General features: G+C 39.4%; 2 protein-coding genes across 8 annotated transcripts in view; one reads left to right on the top strand and one right to left on the bottom strand.

Moving 5' to 3' along the window:
* The window catches only part of wdr25 (WD repeat domain 25), a 323,171-nt gene extending 320,630 nt beyond the window's left edge, over positions 1-2,541 (bottom strand). For 5 of the 7 annotated variants that reach the window (XR_009815994.2, XR_009815995.2, XM_072913639.1 and 2 more), the window contains exons 1-2: positions 2,352-2,541; positions 911-1,831 (exon numbers count right to left, since the gene is read on the bottom strand). Coding sequence is in view for 5 of the 7 variants with exons in the window: in XM_072913639.1 (XP_072769740.1) it covers positions 911-1,507 (597 nt within the window). In the remaining 2 variants the exon portion in view is untranslated. Of the gene's footprint in view, positions 1-910; positions 1,832-2,265; positions 2,326-2,351 lie in introns of those variants that run through there. The other 2 variants (XM_061968276.2, XM_061968279.2) reach the window with 2 other exon arrangements.
* A 102-nt stretch (positions 2,542-2,643) lies between these two features.
* On the top strand, positions 2,644-16,684 carry wars1 (tryptophanyl-tRNA synthetase 1). Its single transcript, XM_061968274.2, has 11 exons — positions 2,644-2,729; positions 2,965-3,086; positions 3,242-3,443; positions 8,649-8,757; positions 8,902-9,021; positions 9,106-9,288; positions 9,377-9,477; positions 10,371-10,483; positions 10,568-10,741; positions 13,484-13,624; positions 15,954-16,684. Exons 2-11 carry the CDS (start codon positions 2,973-2,975, stop codon positions 16,110-16,112), a joined length of 1,416 nt encoding a protein of 471 aa, XP_061824258.2. The 5' UTR covers positions 2,644-2,729; positions 2,965-2,972; the 3' UTR covers positions 16,113-16,684.
* The last annotated feature ends 1,147 nt before the right edge of the window (positions 16,685-17,831 follow it).

Raw genomic sequence — 17,831 nt, 5'->3', positions numbered from 1 at the left:
GTAAAAACAACGACCGTAGATTTTATAGTAAAAAAAAAAAATTTTTTTTTAAACCTGGCAGCACAATTGCCAGAATTTTACTGTAAAAAAGTGGTAACGTTTTTCAATTTACAGTAATTCACTGTAAACATTTTAGAGTACAATTTTGGAAATTAAGCTGCAAGGTTTTTTCTCCCCAAATCTGTTTGCTTTTTTTTTTTTTTTTTTTTTTTTAACAGTAAATGGAGAAACTGTCAAACTGATTATTTTTACGGTAAAATTCTGGTGACTGAGCTGTCAGCTTTACAGTATGACCTACAGTCGTCGTTTCTACCGTGCATTTATGTAAACACAGAAAATGTTACCACTTTTATTTTTTACGGAAAAATTCTGACAATTGTGCTGCCAGTTTTTATTTTCATAAAATATATGTTTGTTTTTACAGTGCATTACTGTCAATAGAAAAACGGTACGACTGTTAGTTTTACAATAAAAAAAACACTGGTCTGTCAGTTTCCACAACGTTACCTTAAAAATAACAAATATTTTACGGTTTGGCAGTTAGCATCAATGGTTGGAATTGGGTGTTAAATCACCAAAATGATTCTCGAGCGCAGCCACCGCTCACTGCTCCCCTCACCTCCCAGGGGGTGGAACAAGGGGATGGGTCAAATGCAGAGGGTAATTTCCCCACACCTAGTGTGTGTGTGACTATCAGTGGTACTTTAACTTTTTTTTAAAAACCTGCCAACTCAGAACATAAACTCTACAGTCAATTTTACAATGTGTTGCTCAAAATGGAAAAAGTGTACCACTTTTATTTTTCAAAGTTTATTTTTCACATACCTTTTCCTGATAATATTGTAATTCCTACATTTTTTATTTTTCTACAGTGTTTGTACAAAACTACTGTACTAGTTTTACTACCCACCTTGAATGTCTTGTCCATGGAGGCAGACAGCAGTAGATGACTCATCTGAGGAACTGGACACCATTGCACTGTGTTGACAGGACCCTGGTGACCTTCAAGGCTGAGAAGAAGCCTTCTCGGTATCCCAGCGGCAGACTTTTGGGAAAGATGCAGCTTCACCTTCGCAGACACTTCAGAGAGAATTTGGACATCTTTGCTGGGGACCCCTTCTGTCAAATTATCTTCTATCCCTGCAGAGATGACAAGCCTTTGCCTCTTGGGGATGTAGGGTCTGACACCAGATGGGACTGTGGAAGGTCTTTTGGACATGGCAGAACAACTTTGCATCGTGTAATGAGGAGTTGTCGGTCCAAAAGTCTTCTGCCGGGTTGAAGGTGAACAATTCGGCTTCAGTAAAACGGAATTGTCTTTTTCGAACATGTGCTGGTGATAATCCAACGCTGTCCTCTCGGAGTTTGGAGACACCTCTAATATAGGGCATCTTCTCGTTTGTTGGTTTTCTTGTCCGCAATATTTTTCCTGGACAAAACCTGATCCCTTTTGATTGTTGGACTCATCCTCAGACTCAGAGTCCTCATAGGCCACTAATGTGGCCATCTTCACTAATCACTGATGTGGGTGCCTCAGATTACGAAGGTCCTGGATTCGATCCTGAGCTCGAGGTCTTTCTGTGTGGAATTTGCATGTTCTCCCCGTGACTGCATGGGTTCCCTCCGGGTACGCCGGCTTCCTCCCACCTTCAAAGACACGCACCTGGGGATAGGTTGATCGGCAACACTAAATTGCCCCTAGTGTGTGAATGTGAGTGTGAATGTTGTCTGTTTATCTGTGTTGGCTCTGCGATGAGGTGCGACTTGTCCAGGGTTTACCCTGCCTTCCGACCGAATGCAGCTGAGATAGGCTCCAGCACCCCCCGCGACCCTGAAAGGGACAAGCGGTAGGGAATGGATGGATGGATGGATGGATGGGTTCAAAAAGTCGCAAGGCTGACATCTAGTGGATATCGACAACAAGAGAAAAACTAGCAAGCAAAAAAAAAAACTATCATAGCTTTCAATATACAACACAAACCTTATTGTAAGACTGTAATTCAAATAATTGGCTGAGCGTGTCCTTATATGCACACGCTGAGCAAAAAATTAGAATATTCTAGTCAAGACGTGACAATGACAGTAGCCTTCCAGCTAGCTAGTACAAGCTGCCCTATTTCCAGGCAACAAATGTCATAATATGGTTGTTAAATCAACAAACGTGCATTTCTTACTCGTTAAATGTAACACAATTCGCACAAGAACGCAACTTTAGATTGGTGTTCGCTTCTCACAGCCGATATTAAATTACTACAGCTAGCTTACCTGTAGTCTTACACGACATAACCATTTTAGTTCTAACCTCGAACCAAGGTCCAAATGGTCACAAATCGAGAGTGAAGACAAATTACCTTTAAAGAAACATATATTGTTGATATTTCACAATAAACGCCGTTTCCTGGTCTGTCGACGCCGATGGAGGATATACTTTTATTTTGAAAGCATCCGGTTGTTGTACCTCAGTTTAAACATGTCCCTATTACTCGTGCAACCTTAAATTCCGTTTTTGTCCGGCAAAAAAATAACCAAAAATACCCAAATTTCCCAGTTTTGTGTAATCAAACTTTAAATGCTAAAAATGTTATTTTCAAAAGAGATACCGAGTGCTAATGAGTTAGCAGCGGAACTTTACTGCCAGTCACGTTTTCCGGGAAAGTTTACGCCCGAACACCAAGACGCTCTAATGCTGATGCAAGTTTAGTGAGTGCTCAGTCAGCTGTGTTCACACGGTATGTATACGAGTGGATATTCTCAGGATAATAAATGTTAACGTAGTAACTATATTCTATTTTTAACAACAATGTGTTAGGTAATCATAGTGACACTTGGCTACATAATAGCTATCTTAAGGATGGATATGACAGCTGTGTAATGATCTCATTGCTTGGGGAGTTTCCTTCTTGTCAATTGGCTGCATCACTTAAGTTTGACAAAACTTCTTAAATATCCATTTCTTAAACACAGTGTGAAAGATGACAGATTGCCAAGGAGACGTGGAAGCAGAAAACAGTCCCATGGAGCTCTATAAGAAACTGGCAGAACTGGGAGACAAAGTGAGGACTCTAAAAACTGCAAAAGCTGAGAAAGTAAGTGCCCGTGTACACATATAGTACACATGTGTATTTGTCTTATTTTCTAACTTAATTGTTAACATCATGTGGTGATTTAAACAACAAAAGTACAAGATCAAATCGAACCGTTCTAACGTTAACGCTAACTGATATATTTTGTGTTTTTTTAGGCTGAAGTTGATGCTGCGGTCCAGTTGCTGCTAAAGTTGAAAATGGACTACAAACAGAAGACTGGTCAGGACTACAAAGCTGGCTGTCCTCCCTCAGAGAACGGCCCTGTAGCAGATGATGGGAATGATGAAGAAGATGACGTTAACCCATGGAGTGTCACCACCAGCAACGCTAAGGGTGTCGATTATGATAAACTCATCGGTAAGAGAAAAAAGTCCTGCTTCTATTCTTGTTGAAAAATAAACCGTAGTGTATACAGTATACAAATGTGTAAGTTACCTTGGAACATATAATACCAATACATTGAAATAACGATATCGTTAGATAGGTAAAAATATGTAAGTTTACAAAAATGAAGAAGAACTTGAGATAAAGCTGTATTTTTACAATAGAGAATTAAGTCTAATAGTTTGACAAGTGAATAATTTGTAATATTACGAGAGAGGCGTAATTTTACTAGAATTATCAAATCAAATCAAATCAAATCAAATCAACTTTATTTATAGAGCACATTTAAAATTTACCACAGGGGTAGCCAAAGTGCTGTACAGTGAACAGGTTAAAAGATAAAACGAGTACCAAGCAAACACAACACAACACAAACAGAACACGATAAAAAAAAAAATAATTAAAATAGAATTAATAAAAACATAAAAACAGGATCACAGCAGGTGTATTATGGGGCGCCATTGCAGGATGGATATCACTCAGTGTTAAAAGCCATGGAATAAAAGTATGTTTTTAAGAGAGATTTAAAAACAGGAAGAGAGGAGGCTTGTCTAACACTCAGGGGTAGGTCGTTCCAGAGCTTGGGAGCAGCAACGGCGAAAGCTCTGTCACCTCTAAGCTTCAGCCTTGTGTCAGGGACCGTCAACAGCAGCTGATCGGCTGATCTTAAGGATCGGGTGGGGCAGTAAGGCTGAAGGAGGTCGGAGAGATAGGTTGGCGCGAGGTTGTTTAGACATTTAAAAACAAATAAAAGGAGTTTAAAATGTATTCGGTAACGCACAGGGAGCCAGTGAAGGGACGCTAAAATAGGGGTGATGTGCTCACGTCTGCGGGTCTGTGTTAGCAGACGAGCAGCAGAGTTCTGCAAGATCTGCAGGCGGGCGAGGGAGGCCTGGCTAATGCCAACATACAGGGCATTGCAGTAGTCAAGACGAGTCGAGATAAAAGCGTGGATTAATTTCTCAAGATCATGTCTTGATAGAAGCGGTTTCACTTTCGCTATTTGGCGTAATTGATAAAAGCTTTTTTGAACGACGCTGCTGATTTGTTTTTCGAATTTAAAATCTGAGTCAAACTTTACCCCCAGGTTTGTGACACAGTCGCTGAGATACGGGGTCAGAGTGCCGAGGTCAACGTTGGGGGAGGGAGAGCGACTTGGACCGAACAACATAACTTCTGTTTTATCTTCATTTAGGCTCAGGAAGTTAGCTGAAAGCCAGACTTTGATGTCGTGCAGGCAGTCAATAAGACGTTGAACCGTGTTATTTTGTGCCATGGGAAAATAAATCTGGCAATCATCGGCATAAAAATGAAATGCAATACTGTACTTCCTAAAAATAGAACCAAGGGGGAGAAGGTACAGCGCAAATAAAATTGGGGCAAGGATTGAGCCCTGGGGGACCCCATGTGGTAAAGGAGCTGTGGACGACATAAAACTGTCTACTTTTACACAAAAACTCCTGTCGGTTAGGTACGACCGGAACCAGTTGAGGGCGGCGCCCTTAATGCCCACACAGTTCTCAAGACGAGTGATTAAGGTGGCGTGGTCGACGGTGTCGAACGCAGCAGACAGATCTAAAAGCACCAGGACAACATATTTACCAGAATCAGTGGACAGGAGGATATCGTTAAAAACTTTTAGAAGCGCTGACTCTGTGCTGTGGAGGGCTTTAAAACCGGATTGGAACAGCTCAGTGATACCATTATCCTCTAAGAAGGGCAACAACTGGCTGTAGACAACCTTCTCTAATATTTTGGAAATGTATGGAAGATTAGAGATAGGTCTGAAGTTAGAGAGGAGAGAGGGGTCGAGGCTGGGTTTTTTAAGTAGAGGTCGTACCACTGCATGTTTAAACTCTACTGGAACTATTCCAGAAGAGAGGCTACTATTGATAATGTTAAGGACACTTGGTCCAATAGTAGCAAGTACCTCCTTAAACAGGCGAGGTGGGAGGGCATCTGCAGGAGAACCAGAGGGCTTCATATGACTAACTGTGTCACTTAAAAAAGAAAAGGACACCGGCTCAAACTGATGGAAAACAGAAGAGAAATGCAGAGGAACAGAAGGGTCATATGAAGGCTGAGATAGACTGGCTCTAGTTGACACAATTTTGTCAGTGAAAAAATGGAGACAATTTTCACAGAATTCAAAAGAAGCATCAAAACCAGCAGATTTGGGAGCATCAATGACAGTGTTAATAGTTTTAAACAGAACTCTGGGGTTGTTACAGTTAGAAGATATAATCTGAGATAGATATATATTCATTTCTGCTTTTACAGTCATCTGAAAGGAAAACAGGCTTTCTTTAAAAATGGCAAAGGACACATGCAGCCTGTCTTTTTTCCATTTTCTCTCTGCTCTTCTACATACGCGCCTGGCAGCCCGAGTGACGTCATTCAACCAGGGTTGAGGCGTGGCTTTAGCGCGGCGGCATTTGAAAGGCGCTATCGTGTCCAGTGTTTGTAAACAGATAGAGTTGAACCCAGAAACCAACTCTTCAGTATTCAGACACACAGATGCTGCAGAATTATCAACACAAAGAGTCGAAAAAATAGAGGAGAACCGAGCAGGAGACGAAGAATTAAACATGCGAGAGCGTTGGGGCGGTGCGCACAATTTAACTGGACACTGCGTGGGAATATCAAACAGGATCGGCATGTGATCAGAGAACACAGCGTCGCAAATGTCCAAATTAAAAACACACAAACCATACGAGAGCACTAAATCGAGTGTATGCCCGCGTTCATGTGTGGAACCACACACAGACTGTACAAAGTTAAATGAGTCGATTATATTCAGGAAGCTCCTGGAAAGCGGCTCATCTGGACAGCAGGTGTGAATATTAAAATCACCCACAATAAGGACACGATCATATTTGGGCAGGATTTCAGCCAGAAATTCAGAAAAGTCAGTTATAAAGTCTTTGTGGTACTTGGGTGGTCGATAGATGACGGCACACAGGACGACATCAGAAAGACCCAATTCAAACATGCACAGTTCGAAGCTTGAAAAGGAGGATTGTAGGCGGATCTGACGGCATTTAAAGTCATTTTTTAAAACGACTGCTAATCCTCCTCCTTTTCGACCGGACGGCCGTGGGGAATTAAAGTAGGAACACTCCGGAGGCAGAAGTTCATTAAGAGGGGCGGACTCACCTGCTCTCAGCCATGTCTCCGTCACACAGAGGAAGTCCAGTCCGCGGGAAGTGAAGAAATCCTTCAGGATAAAAGTTTTGTTTGTCAAAGATCTTGCGTTCACAAGACCGAACCTGGCGGGGGCCAGCACGTCCAAGGCCGCAATTAATCCGGGTGGGGCCCGACACAAAGCCCGCAGGTGGCGGTGATCCACCCCGCGCCTCCGGGGGCGGGGACAGCAGGAGCGACGGCGGCAAGCTTCTTCCTCCAAACCAACGATAGGAACCAGCCAGGAGGCGATAGGATCGAGCGAGCGTGGGTGCAGGAGGAGACCGGATACCGCACCATTCCTCCTTCGGGGAGCCACGGGAAGCTGGGCCAGGAGTGCCCTAACTTTCACCAGCTGGCCGCCACGTTTACCGCGGCGCCGGAGACGCTTCCGCCGGGGGAGAGGAGCCAGGGGGCGGGAAAGGAAGGCAGGAATCCGGCCAGGTGAAAAAGCTGACTGGGACGTCGAAAAACCAACGTCGAAGTTGATCATATCAGTGGGAGAGGGGCAAAGATCCAACAGTGTTTGGCGGTCATACACAAGCAGTGAGCTGACAGAGACGAAAATAGACGCAAAAAACACAAAAACGAACAGAGCTGACAGCGAGAGACGGCAGGCCAAAGCACATACTGGCGCCATCTTGCATCGGGGCCGTATTTTTCGGAGTATAAGTCGCTCCGGAGTATAAGACGCACCGGCCGAAAATGCACAATAAAGAAGGAAAAAAACATATACCGGGTACAAGTCGCACTGGAGTATAAGTCGCATTTTTTGGGGAAATGTATTTGATAAAACCCAACACCAAGAATAGACATTTGAAAGGCAATTTAAAATAAATAAAGAATAGTTAACAACAGGCTGAATAAGTGTACGTTATATGAGGCATAAATAACCAACTGAGAACGTGCCTGGTATGTTAACGTAACATATTATGGTAAGAGTCATTCAAATAACTATAACATATAGAACATGCTATACATTTACCAAACAATCTGTCACTCCTAATCGCTAAATCCCATGAAATCTTATATGTCTAGTCTCTTACGTGAATGAGCTAAATAATATTATTTGATATTTTACGCTACTGTGTTAATAATTTAACACATAAGTCGCACCCCCGGCCAAACTATGAAAAAAATGCGACGTATAGTCCAAAAAGTACGGTAAGTGATAATATTAATTATTAAGTCTTTACATCTTTTTTCTTGTAAACTGTACGGATTTTATCTTGTGGTATTACCACATATTGGTAGTAACAGAACGTTTTCAGTTTTTTATCTTAAGTTTATTGATGTAACATTGCAACTTTTATTTTCTAATATCTAAAAAAAAATTAAGAAAATACAACTTCATTCTCATAACATTAGCACTTATTTAATTTGGAAAAATATGACTCGTCCTTATATTCTGACTTTTATCTTGTAAAATGACAACTTTATTCCCATAACATTAGGGAAAAAAATACTTTAATCTAATAGCATTGTAACTTTTCTCTCACAATATCAATATTCAAGATTGTTTGGTGATGTTTTGTTCTTGTAATATTTTTGCCCGATTGAGTAACATTCTTTCTAACTATTTTTTCCTGGAAAAAGACAACTTAATTCTTCTAACACTGTAGCTTTCTCCTTGTAATTTTCTGACTTTCATCTTGTTACATTACAGCTTTTTTCACATAACAAACATTTTTCTCAAAAGTATGGCTATAGTCTCATAGTATCACAACTTGTGTCTCATAATGATAGCTGAAAGAAAATCATAGAAAAATACAGCTTAATGATCTGTCCTCTTAATATTACTACAAGGCTGGAACGATTAATCGATTTATTTGATTAGAAAAAAAAGCTTTTGATTTATTTTCTGTTGCTTTGATTAATTTAATGAATTTCTAAAACAAACAAAACAATTACAATTGTTGTCTTTCTTGTGTGACCCTGATACTCCCTTGTAGTAGAAGCATCTTCTCTCATTCCCACCCTGCACTCTCTCCATAGTGAGGTTCGGCAGTAGTAAAGTTGACCAGCAACTGGTGGACCGGATAGAGAAAGTGTCAGGACAGAAACCTCACCACTTCCTTCGTCGGGGAATCTTCTTCTCACACAGGTTAGCCTTTTCCCCCTTCCTGTGATTCTATCAATTTTACTGGAATATGTTGTGATTCATGGTCATGGTCATAGCTCACAGGGTTGTGACACATCACTGATGAATCAAATCACATTGGTATTGTGGTTTTTACTGTGCTTGCAGAGACATGCATACAGTTCTGGATGCATATGAAAAGAAGAAGTCCTTCTTCCTATACACTGGCAGAGGCCCATCATCACAGGCCATGCATGTTGGTCACCTCGTCCCTTTTATCTTCACCAAGTGCGTTGGGAACATGAGACAATAGCTGTGGAGAGCTTCAGGTTCTGTACTTTGGTAGACAAGATCACACTTCCCCTGTTGCAGATGGCTGCAGGATGTATTTGACGTCCCTTTGGTGGTTCAGCTGACTGATGACGAGAAGTACCTGTGGAAGGATCTGACACTGGAACAGTGCCATCAGTTTGCTGTAGAAAACGCCAAAGACATCATCGCGTGTGGCTTCGACATCAACAAGACCTTCATCTTCTCTGATCTCGAATATATGGGGTAACAACACATGACCTGCCTTGGCATGTCCAGTTTAGGTTATGTAAATCAGCCTCACGTCATGTTGTTGTGTTTCTTGTACCTACAGTGCATCACCTGAATTCTATAGGAACGTGGTTAAGGTCCAAAAGCATGTGACATTCAACCAAGTCAAAGGTATCTTTGGCTTTACAGACAGCGACTGCATTGGTAAGGACAAAACAACTACTTTTCTAAATAACTTACAAACTCAAACCTACGTTGATTTGAATCTACATTTAAAACATTTCCTTGTGGTCTGAGTAATATGTATTAGATATGCTTTGGTGTAAATTTGTGTAAACTTTTGTAAACCGTTTTTTGAGTTTGTCTCAAAAACTGTTTGTTGGTGGTGTTACCAGTTTGCGATTGAAACTGTTCAAACACTGACATCTATTAAACAGACAAGAAGCAAGAAATCATGCAGAGACAGAGTTAAATTTTGCTCAATGAGGAGAGACGTATTGGGCTGTACACTTAGTTACAGTTCCAACCTACGCTCTAAGGCAGTGGTCCCCAACCACGGGTAAATAAATAATTTTAAAACTTTTTATTTTATTTTATTTTTTTTATTTTTTTATTAAAAAAAACACAAGATACACTTACAATTAGTGCACCAACCCAAAAAACCTCCCTCCCCCACTTACACTCATTCGCACAAAAGGGTTGTTTCTTTCTGCTATTAATATTTCTGGTTCCTACATTATATATCAATATAGATCTATACAGTCTGCAGGGATACAGTCCATAAGCACACATGATTGTATTTTTTTATGACAAACCCCCCAAAAACAATCTATCACACACACACAACTTGAATCTCGTTTTATATGTAATATTCTGACTTTTAGTGCCTGCGAGAGCATGTGATGCAGCTATACTCAAAACACAAAAAACCTCAAAGGAACTATGTTTGTTCTATCACTACATCATACTTTTTAACAACACCCTAAACACTGAACTAAAACTTGGGAGTAAAAACCCTTCTGTTATCTACTCAATAAACTATTGAGCTGAACTGTGTTAAATAAATATACTTAATATATTATTTGCTGTCTATACAGGAAAGATAAGTTTTCCAGCCACCCAGGCGGCTCCATCCTTCAGTAACTCCTTTCCACATGTTTTCGGGGACAAAAAGGACATCCAGTGTCTCATCCCCTGTGCTATAGACCAGGTGAATGACCAACATATAACATTGCCACACCTTAATGGCATCATTTGTTACACAGTGTCTTGCAACTCACCCCTGCCTTGTTAGGACCCGTACTTCAGAATGACCCGGGACGTCGCTCCGAGGATTGGCTATCCCAAACCTGCCCTGTTGCACTCCACCTTCTTCCCAGCCCTGCAGGGAGCGCAGACCAAGATGAGTGCCAGCGACCCCAATTCCTCCATCTTTCTCACAGACACAGCCAAGCAGATCAAAAACAAGGTCAGCAAAGAAATAATTTGTTATGCAGTAGTTGTTTTATCGTTAGGATAAGATAGAATCGTATATGAGGTTCCTCGATGCACGGTTGCTGTTAACAGTTGTTTGTACTTTGGCCACCCCTGCTTGTGTGGCTGTTCATCGGGGCTTTGTACGTATGGTGTTCGGCTCTGTAATCAACCACAACTGTTAAGTTTTACTTTGCGGGTTAAGGAATAAATGGAAGTTTTGTTAGTGGTTGAAGGTGCTGTTTGCAACTTCCTCACATTGACATTTTTCAAAGCAAAAAATAGAACAAGAGCACCTCCAGCTAGAATATGTTGCATTAGTGGTTTAACAAAGGGGAGAGGGGAGGGTTGATGTGTGAGGGAGCAGGGTTGGGGTGGGGGCGGGGTTTGGTGGTAGCAGGGGTGTATAATGTAGCCCGGAAGAGTCAGGGCTGCATGGGATTCTGGGTGTTTGTTCTGTTGTGTTTATGTTGTGTTAAGGTGCAGATGTTCTCCCGAAATGTGTTTGTCATTCTTGTTTGGTTTTGGTTCAAAGTTTGGCGCATTATTAGTAAGAGTGTTAAAGTTGTTTTATATGACCACCGTCAGTGTAACCTGTGTGGCTGTTGACCAAGTATGGCTTGCTGTCACGTACATGTGCAAGCAAAAGATGTATATTGTATAACAAGTTTTGGGCTGGCACTCTGTTAATACAGATTATAGAGGGCGCCAAATGTTGTACCATCATGGTACGCCCTTATTATAGCCGTAAGGGTGAAAATCGGTGAATATTAATCCCGGGAGATTTCTGCGAGAAGCACTGAAATCCGGAAGTCTCACGGGAAAATTGGGGGGTTCAGCAAGTAAGCTGCTGAGCCGCATCAGAGTGATCAAAGAGCCGCGGGTTGCCGACCCCTGTACTAGGTCATAAAATCAGTGTCAGTTGAGTCGGTCCATAGGTTACCTGTAGGGATTTTTAATGTCCAGCAGATGTCAGCATTTAGTGACACAGTATCAATACAGTTTTGCAATGTGTCGAAACGCTTCATGATGCCTCATCAACCCATCACTAGCGTGCACACACTAAACAGTCCAAGAGAAGCAACAAACAATTTGCAGTCTTGTTGTTATGATAAAATATATATACTGAACAAAATAATAAACGCAAGACTTTCATTTTTGCTCCCTTTTGAGTTGAACTCAAAGATCTAAAACCTTTACTATATACACAAACAACCTAAATTATGTTCACAAATCTGTCTAAATCTGTGTTAGTGAGCACTTCTTCTTTGCCAAGATAATCCATCCCACTTGACAGGTGTGGCATATCAAGATGCTGATTAAACAGCATGATTATTGCACAGGTGTGCCTTAGGCTAGCCACAAAAAAAAGTCACTCTGAAATGTGCAGTTTGTCTTTGTTGAAGGTCTGGGGGGGTCTGAAAAGCAGTCAGTATCTGGTGTGACCACCATTTTCCTCACGCAGTGCAACACATCTCCTTCGCATAGAGTTGATCAGGTGGTTGATTGTGGCCTGCAGGTACAATCATTACACACACTGGCCCAAATACAAAGGGCAACACTGTTCACTGAGTAAGTTACCGTGGTAACTGAATCAAAGTTCTCTTCCTGAAACTGACTTTCCCTCATTTAGGTGTTGACATACTGACAGTTTTCACCAAACGCACTTAATCTGAGGGTTAAACTACTGTAGGTGTAATTTAACAAAAACGTTAGATTGTGATTCTAAAAATAAAAGTTAAAAACTTTTTACCCACCGAGAGAGAAGAGAAAGAACAAAAACTGCTAATATTTGTTGCTTTGGTTAAACTCCAAAGCTCACTTGCACACTTTTATAGGATAACAGCCCATCCGTTGGTTTTAGGAACCAAAGACTTGGTGCAAATCCAAGTAGAAGTTATGCACTCCACTTCCCTAATTTTATCATCCACCCTTTTGATAATTTTTGTTTTTCTTATTACCCCTGTCCTAAACACCCTTGTTTCAAAACCCCTCCCCTCAAACTGATCATCAGCGCATGTTAAATCTGCAGTCAAGATGTCATTCTTTACTAGCCTTGTCCCCCTTTTTATCTTTTTTAACAATGGAACTGAGACTATTGTCTCCTCATTTACATGGATAGACCTAGCAACATTTGATATTAATATTAGTCTTAAATTTGAAATGTACTCTATTATTTTTACCCCTGTCGCCCTCTACGTAACTTGGTCTATCTTAGAGTTTACTTCTTGGTATATACAATCAGACCCCGCTATAAACCGCTTCTTCAAATACCTACTCATCCTCTTAATTGCAATAATTAATATAAAGTAATATAGAGTGCTATACAGTACTGTATATAAAACAAACATAACAAAGGGGTGATGCTTTATTTGCAGTCGCTCTGCCGACACATACTGTCACTAGCCTTGTGGTGCGCTTAGTTTGAAATCACAAAACTCCTTTCGCTTGTCCATTGTACATTGATTCTGAATTATATTGAGCTAGCAAAACTACTAATATGTTGTAAAAAGGCTAAAAAGCTCAAAAAATTGAGCTGAGCTGACAAACCATAAGCTCAGAAGATCGGTCAGACATTTTTGTACACCAAAGCATATTTTTTTCAGCCTGTGGTTTGTAAATCGAAAAGTTAGTTTGTAAAATGAGACGTACGTAAATCGAGGTTCCACTGTTGTTTACTTCCAGCAGTTTACAGTCATGCCAACTGTGGATAACTTTTGATCTCGATTGCTTACAGATCAACAAATATGCGTTCTCGGGGGGTAAAGACACAGTGGAGGAACACCGTCAATATGGCGGCAACGTAGACGTGGACGTCTCCTTCATGTACTTGAGCTTCTTTTTGGAAGATGACGAACAACTGGAGAAGATCAGACAGGTGAGAATGCTCAGGACATTGACTGGCACTAAAATGTGAATAAATCAAACCGTGCTAAATTGGTATATTTTACACAACTTGAACTTTTTTTTAGTCTAATGTGTAATGAACCCTTCTCACTTAGTGTATGTAGTTAGCCACTTGATGGCAACATTGGCACACCTTTCCTCTTCTGCAACCAAACGACTGATCAAGCTTTGATTGATGAGCTTTTTTAAACCAAAGGGAAGTTGGTCCTGTTTCATTCCCCCATTTACAGTGCCTTCCGAAAGTTTTGGAACAGTGGGGCCAATTCCTTTTGTTTTTGGCTTAGTCTGAAAACATTTTGGTGTGTTATCAAACAATGAATCTGAGACCAGGGAGCAACATTTCCATTTGTACTGGGAAGACAGAGTTTCCCAGTTCCTACTCGGAAGTTTCAACTAGAAAGCCCCCCGTGGTCGGATTTCCTACTCGGAAAGTTGGAGAGTCCTCACCACTCTCGAGTTGTCTTTCAAAGATGGCTTCTCTGAGTGGTAACAATAATAGAAGCTTCTGTAATGTGATATCCGTTATTAGCACTTCTGACTGATTTTTGTCGCACTAAATCAGCCATGTACGATGTATCGATGGACATTTATACATGGTAAATACAAGTTTTTCATGTGTTTTTGTATGTTCTACATTGTTTGCAATACCGTCGGTTTCGTCTTCATACACTGTGTTTGAAGGTTGCAGAAGGACTGCATATTTTTCCAAAAGTTTATATGCATATAAGACAGGCGCAAGAAAAAATTGAGCTGTTTGGCCACAATACCCAGCAATATGTTTGGAGGAGAAAAGGTGAGGCTTTTAATCACAGGAACACCAACCTACCGTCAAGCATGGTGGTGGTAGTATTATGCTCTGGGCCTGATTTGCTGCCAATGGAACTGGTGCTTTACAGAGAGTAAATGGGACAATGAAAAAGGAGACTTAGACTTAGACAAACTTTAATGATCCACAAGGGTAATTGTTTCACACAGTAGCTCAGTTACAATGATGGAAAGTGTAAGGATGGAAAGGACAATGCAGGTATAAATAGACTAAATATAGCGATATAAAAATAACATATATATACGTAATATTTACATAATATATGTACATTACCTCCAAATTCTTCAGGACAACCTAAAATCATCAGCGCAGTTGGGTGTTCCAACAGGACAATTACCACAAACACACGTCAAATGTGGTAAAGGAATGTCTAAATCAGGCTAGAATGAAGGTTTTAGATTGGCCTTCCCAAAGTCATGACTTAAACGTGTGGACAATGCTGAAGAAACAAGTCAATGTCAGAAAACCAACAAATTTAGCTGAACTGCACCAATTTTGTCAAGAGGAGTTTTCAAAAATTCAACCAGAAGCTTGCGGATGGCTACCAAAAGCGTCTTATTGCAGTGAAATTTGCCAAAGGACATTTAACCAAATATTAACATTGCTGTATGTATACTTTTGACCCAGCATATTTGGTCACATTCTCAGTAGACCCATAATAAATTCATAGAAGAACCAAACTTCATGAATGTTTTTTGTGACCAACAAGTATGTGCTCCAATCACTCTATCACAAAAAAATAAGAGTTGTAGAAATTATTGGAAATCAAGACAGCCATGACATTATGTTCTTACAAATGTATGTAAACTTTTGATCGCGACTCGTGTATATATATATATATATATCATGATGTTTTTTCCGATAATTTCAATTTAAAACGGCAATACTAAGCGTTGGGAGTTTTACTGCGGTTATCAATATTATATAATTTATCGTTACTGAGTTTTACCAATTTAAAACTGGAATGCAGTTTGGAATCTGGGCTTTCAACAGGAGTTGGAAAGGGAGTGTCTCTGCATCATCATCATGAGATTTACAAAGAAAACTGAGCTTCGTGTTATAGCTGACAAATCATATTGTTTTTAGTATTACTGTAGTGGTATCAACATTTCACCTGTGTGAAGTTAAAAACTTAACTAAAAACCGTATCGGTACAAACCCAAAAAATTGCAGCACAAAGAATTGGGACAAGTTTGGGGAGATTTGGACAGGGTGGGGTGCTAACTTCACACAGGTCAACATTTCAACTTTTTCCTCAGTATAATTAATGTGTTATGTTTTTGCCTCACGTTAGACACTTCTATATAAACCAGAACAGCAACATGGACAAAGGGAACTCCGTGTGAATGAACCTAAAAAACTATTCCTGCTTTTGGACTTCTTATACATCGTGTTTACATTTCCTTGCTACTTGCTCATCACATTCCTTCATGTCCACTCTTCTCTTTTTTTTTTCTTTTTTCTTTTTTCTCAGGACTACACAAGCGGCGCTCTTCTCACCGGAGAACTGAAGAAGATTTTGATTGACACCCTGCAGCCGCTCATTGTCAAACATCAGGAGCGACGCAAGCAAATCACGGACGAGACTGTCAAGAGGTTCATGACACCCAGGCCTCTGAATTTTAAACTGTAGCTTGCTTAATATGACAACAATAACTATTGTGAATCATGTTATTACTGGAAGAAGTAACAAAATTGTCTTTGCGGGTAAAAGGAAGATGTTTACATCATATACAGGAAGGAGGACATGTGCCTCTGTCTCATATTAAACATTGCAATGATGTTGTCATGCATCTCCACATTTGTCCTATTTAAAAGTGTGAAAAATGAAGAGATGTTTTTATGTTATTATAAAATCCTTATATTATTTAAGGGACCTTCATTTATTATCTTCCTCAATGGAGCTAAAACCATGTCATCAACAAGCATGTTGCATATTAATGTGTCTTTTTTGTAGGGACTTGAATGCTTGCAGAACATAAATATGCCACATCTAAGTATCAGTGTTTCAGACATTTAGGGATCTTTTAACACTAGATGATTACAATAAAAAAAAAAAGCCTGAATTCCACATGGCAAGATCTTACTGTGCTCTGTCTGTTATGGGTTTCTGGTTCATGTAAGTTAATGTTGTTACGAACATTGCTTTGGATACCTTCTAATCACATGACTAATAAAATATTGTGAAATCTTGTCCCCAAACAATGAACGTGTTGTGCAACATTAACACCATCATTAGTATCAATAGTTTGTTGTGGTTGTGTAATTGTGTTGGCTTTCATCCAGCGTCAACCAGTATTGCTACTATAAATGTTTAGCCATACTTCTTAAAATATGAAAAACAGCATCCTCTGCAGTGGGCATATGTTTTGTCTCTTTTCCAATGGGAATTTTGGTATTTAAATTATGACTTCATTCTTATAATATCACTATCTATTTTAACATTGCATATCGGTTGTCTTATTTGAAATGTAATACATTTATTAATGGACTTCGATATTTTTATACATATAATTACAGCTTTATTTAGGTAACATGAGTTTTTACCATAATTTAGCTTTTTATTGGAATTGTAGTTACAACTACTTTGTTCTGGTAAAATTACACCATTATTCCAAATTGTTTTTTTTTCCAATTATGCTTTTTTTGATCATGTTTTCATATAATGACAAATTTGCTATTATAAGGTTACAAATGTATTGCAATATTATGAAATAATTATTGTAAAACGGTTACTTTATCTTCCCGATATCAAGATTTTCTATCCAGCAATATTCCTACTTAGATTTGTTTTCTTTTAACACTACACCTTAATTTGCATATAAATATGTTTTTTTTGTAAAGTCACAAAAAAACTCTCAAAATATTTGTTCATTTAATGTCATGAATTCTTTCTCTTAATATAATTTACTTTGCTCACATATACCTGTTTTTGTTTTTTATCACATTGACACATTTTTTTCTTTTTTCACTTTATTTTGATAACATGTCTCAACTTTATTATTGTGATGTTAGTTTAATTTTTTGTACTATTATTATTCCTATATAATCAGTTTTTCTTTTCCGCATGGCCACTTGTAATAAAACAAAATCATAAAAATAAAAATCTCTATGTTATGGCATTGAAACATTTTTTAACAGAGTTCATACTAGTGCTGTCAAATTATTAATGTTATTATTGTTTTAATCAGAATAATCACACACTTAAATTTGTAATAATCACGATTAATTACAATAAATGTTCAATGAAAAAAATGTGCCTAGGCTCAGAAAAGGTTGAAAAACACTGCACACATTGTAGTCCTAAAAGTGGTTGTAGTTTTAATTGTGTGTCTAAATATATATATATACA

The sequence above is a fragment of the Nerophis lumbriciformis genome, linkage group LG08 (genome assembly GCF_033978685.3).
Source record: "Nerophis lumbriciformis linkage group LG08, RoL_Nlum_v2.1, whole genome shotgun sequence".
In the NCBI taxonomy this organism is placed as follows: Eukaryota; Metazoa; Chordata; class Actinopteri; order Syngnathiformes; family Syngnathidae; genus Nerophis; species Nerophis lumbriciformis.
The sequence above is the reverse complement of the archived record's forward strand: the minus strand, read 5'-3'. Positions and strand labels throughout refer to the sequence as shown.

Excerpts from the sequence above, each read along its gene's own strand:
- wars1 (XM_061968274.2), top strand. The coding sequence starts at position 2,973 with ATGACAGATTGCCAAGGAGACGTGGAAGCAGAAAACAGTCCCATGGAG. Across the intron at positions 3,444-8,648 it reads CGATTATGATAAACTCATCG|TGAGGTTCGGCAGTAGTAAA; the intron begins GTAAGAGAAAAA and ends CTCTCTCCATAG. Across the intron at positions 10,742-13,483 it reads CCAAGCAGATCAAAAACAAG|ATCAACAAATATGCGTTCTC; the intron begins GTCAGCAAAGAA and ends GATTGCTTACAG.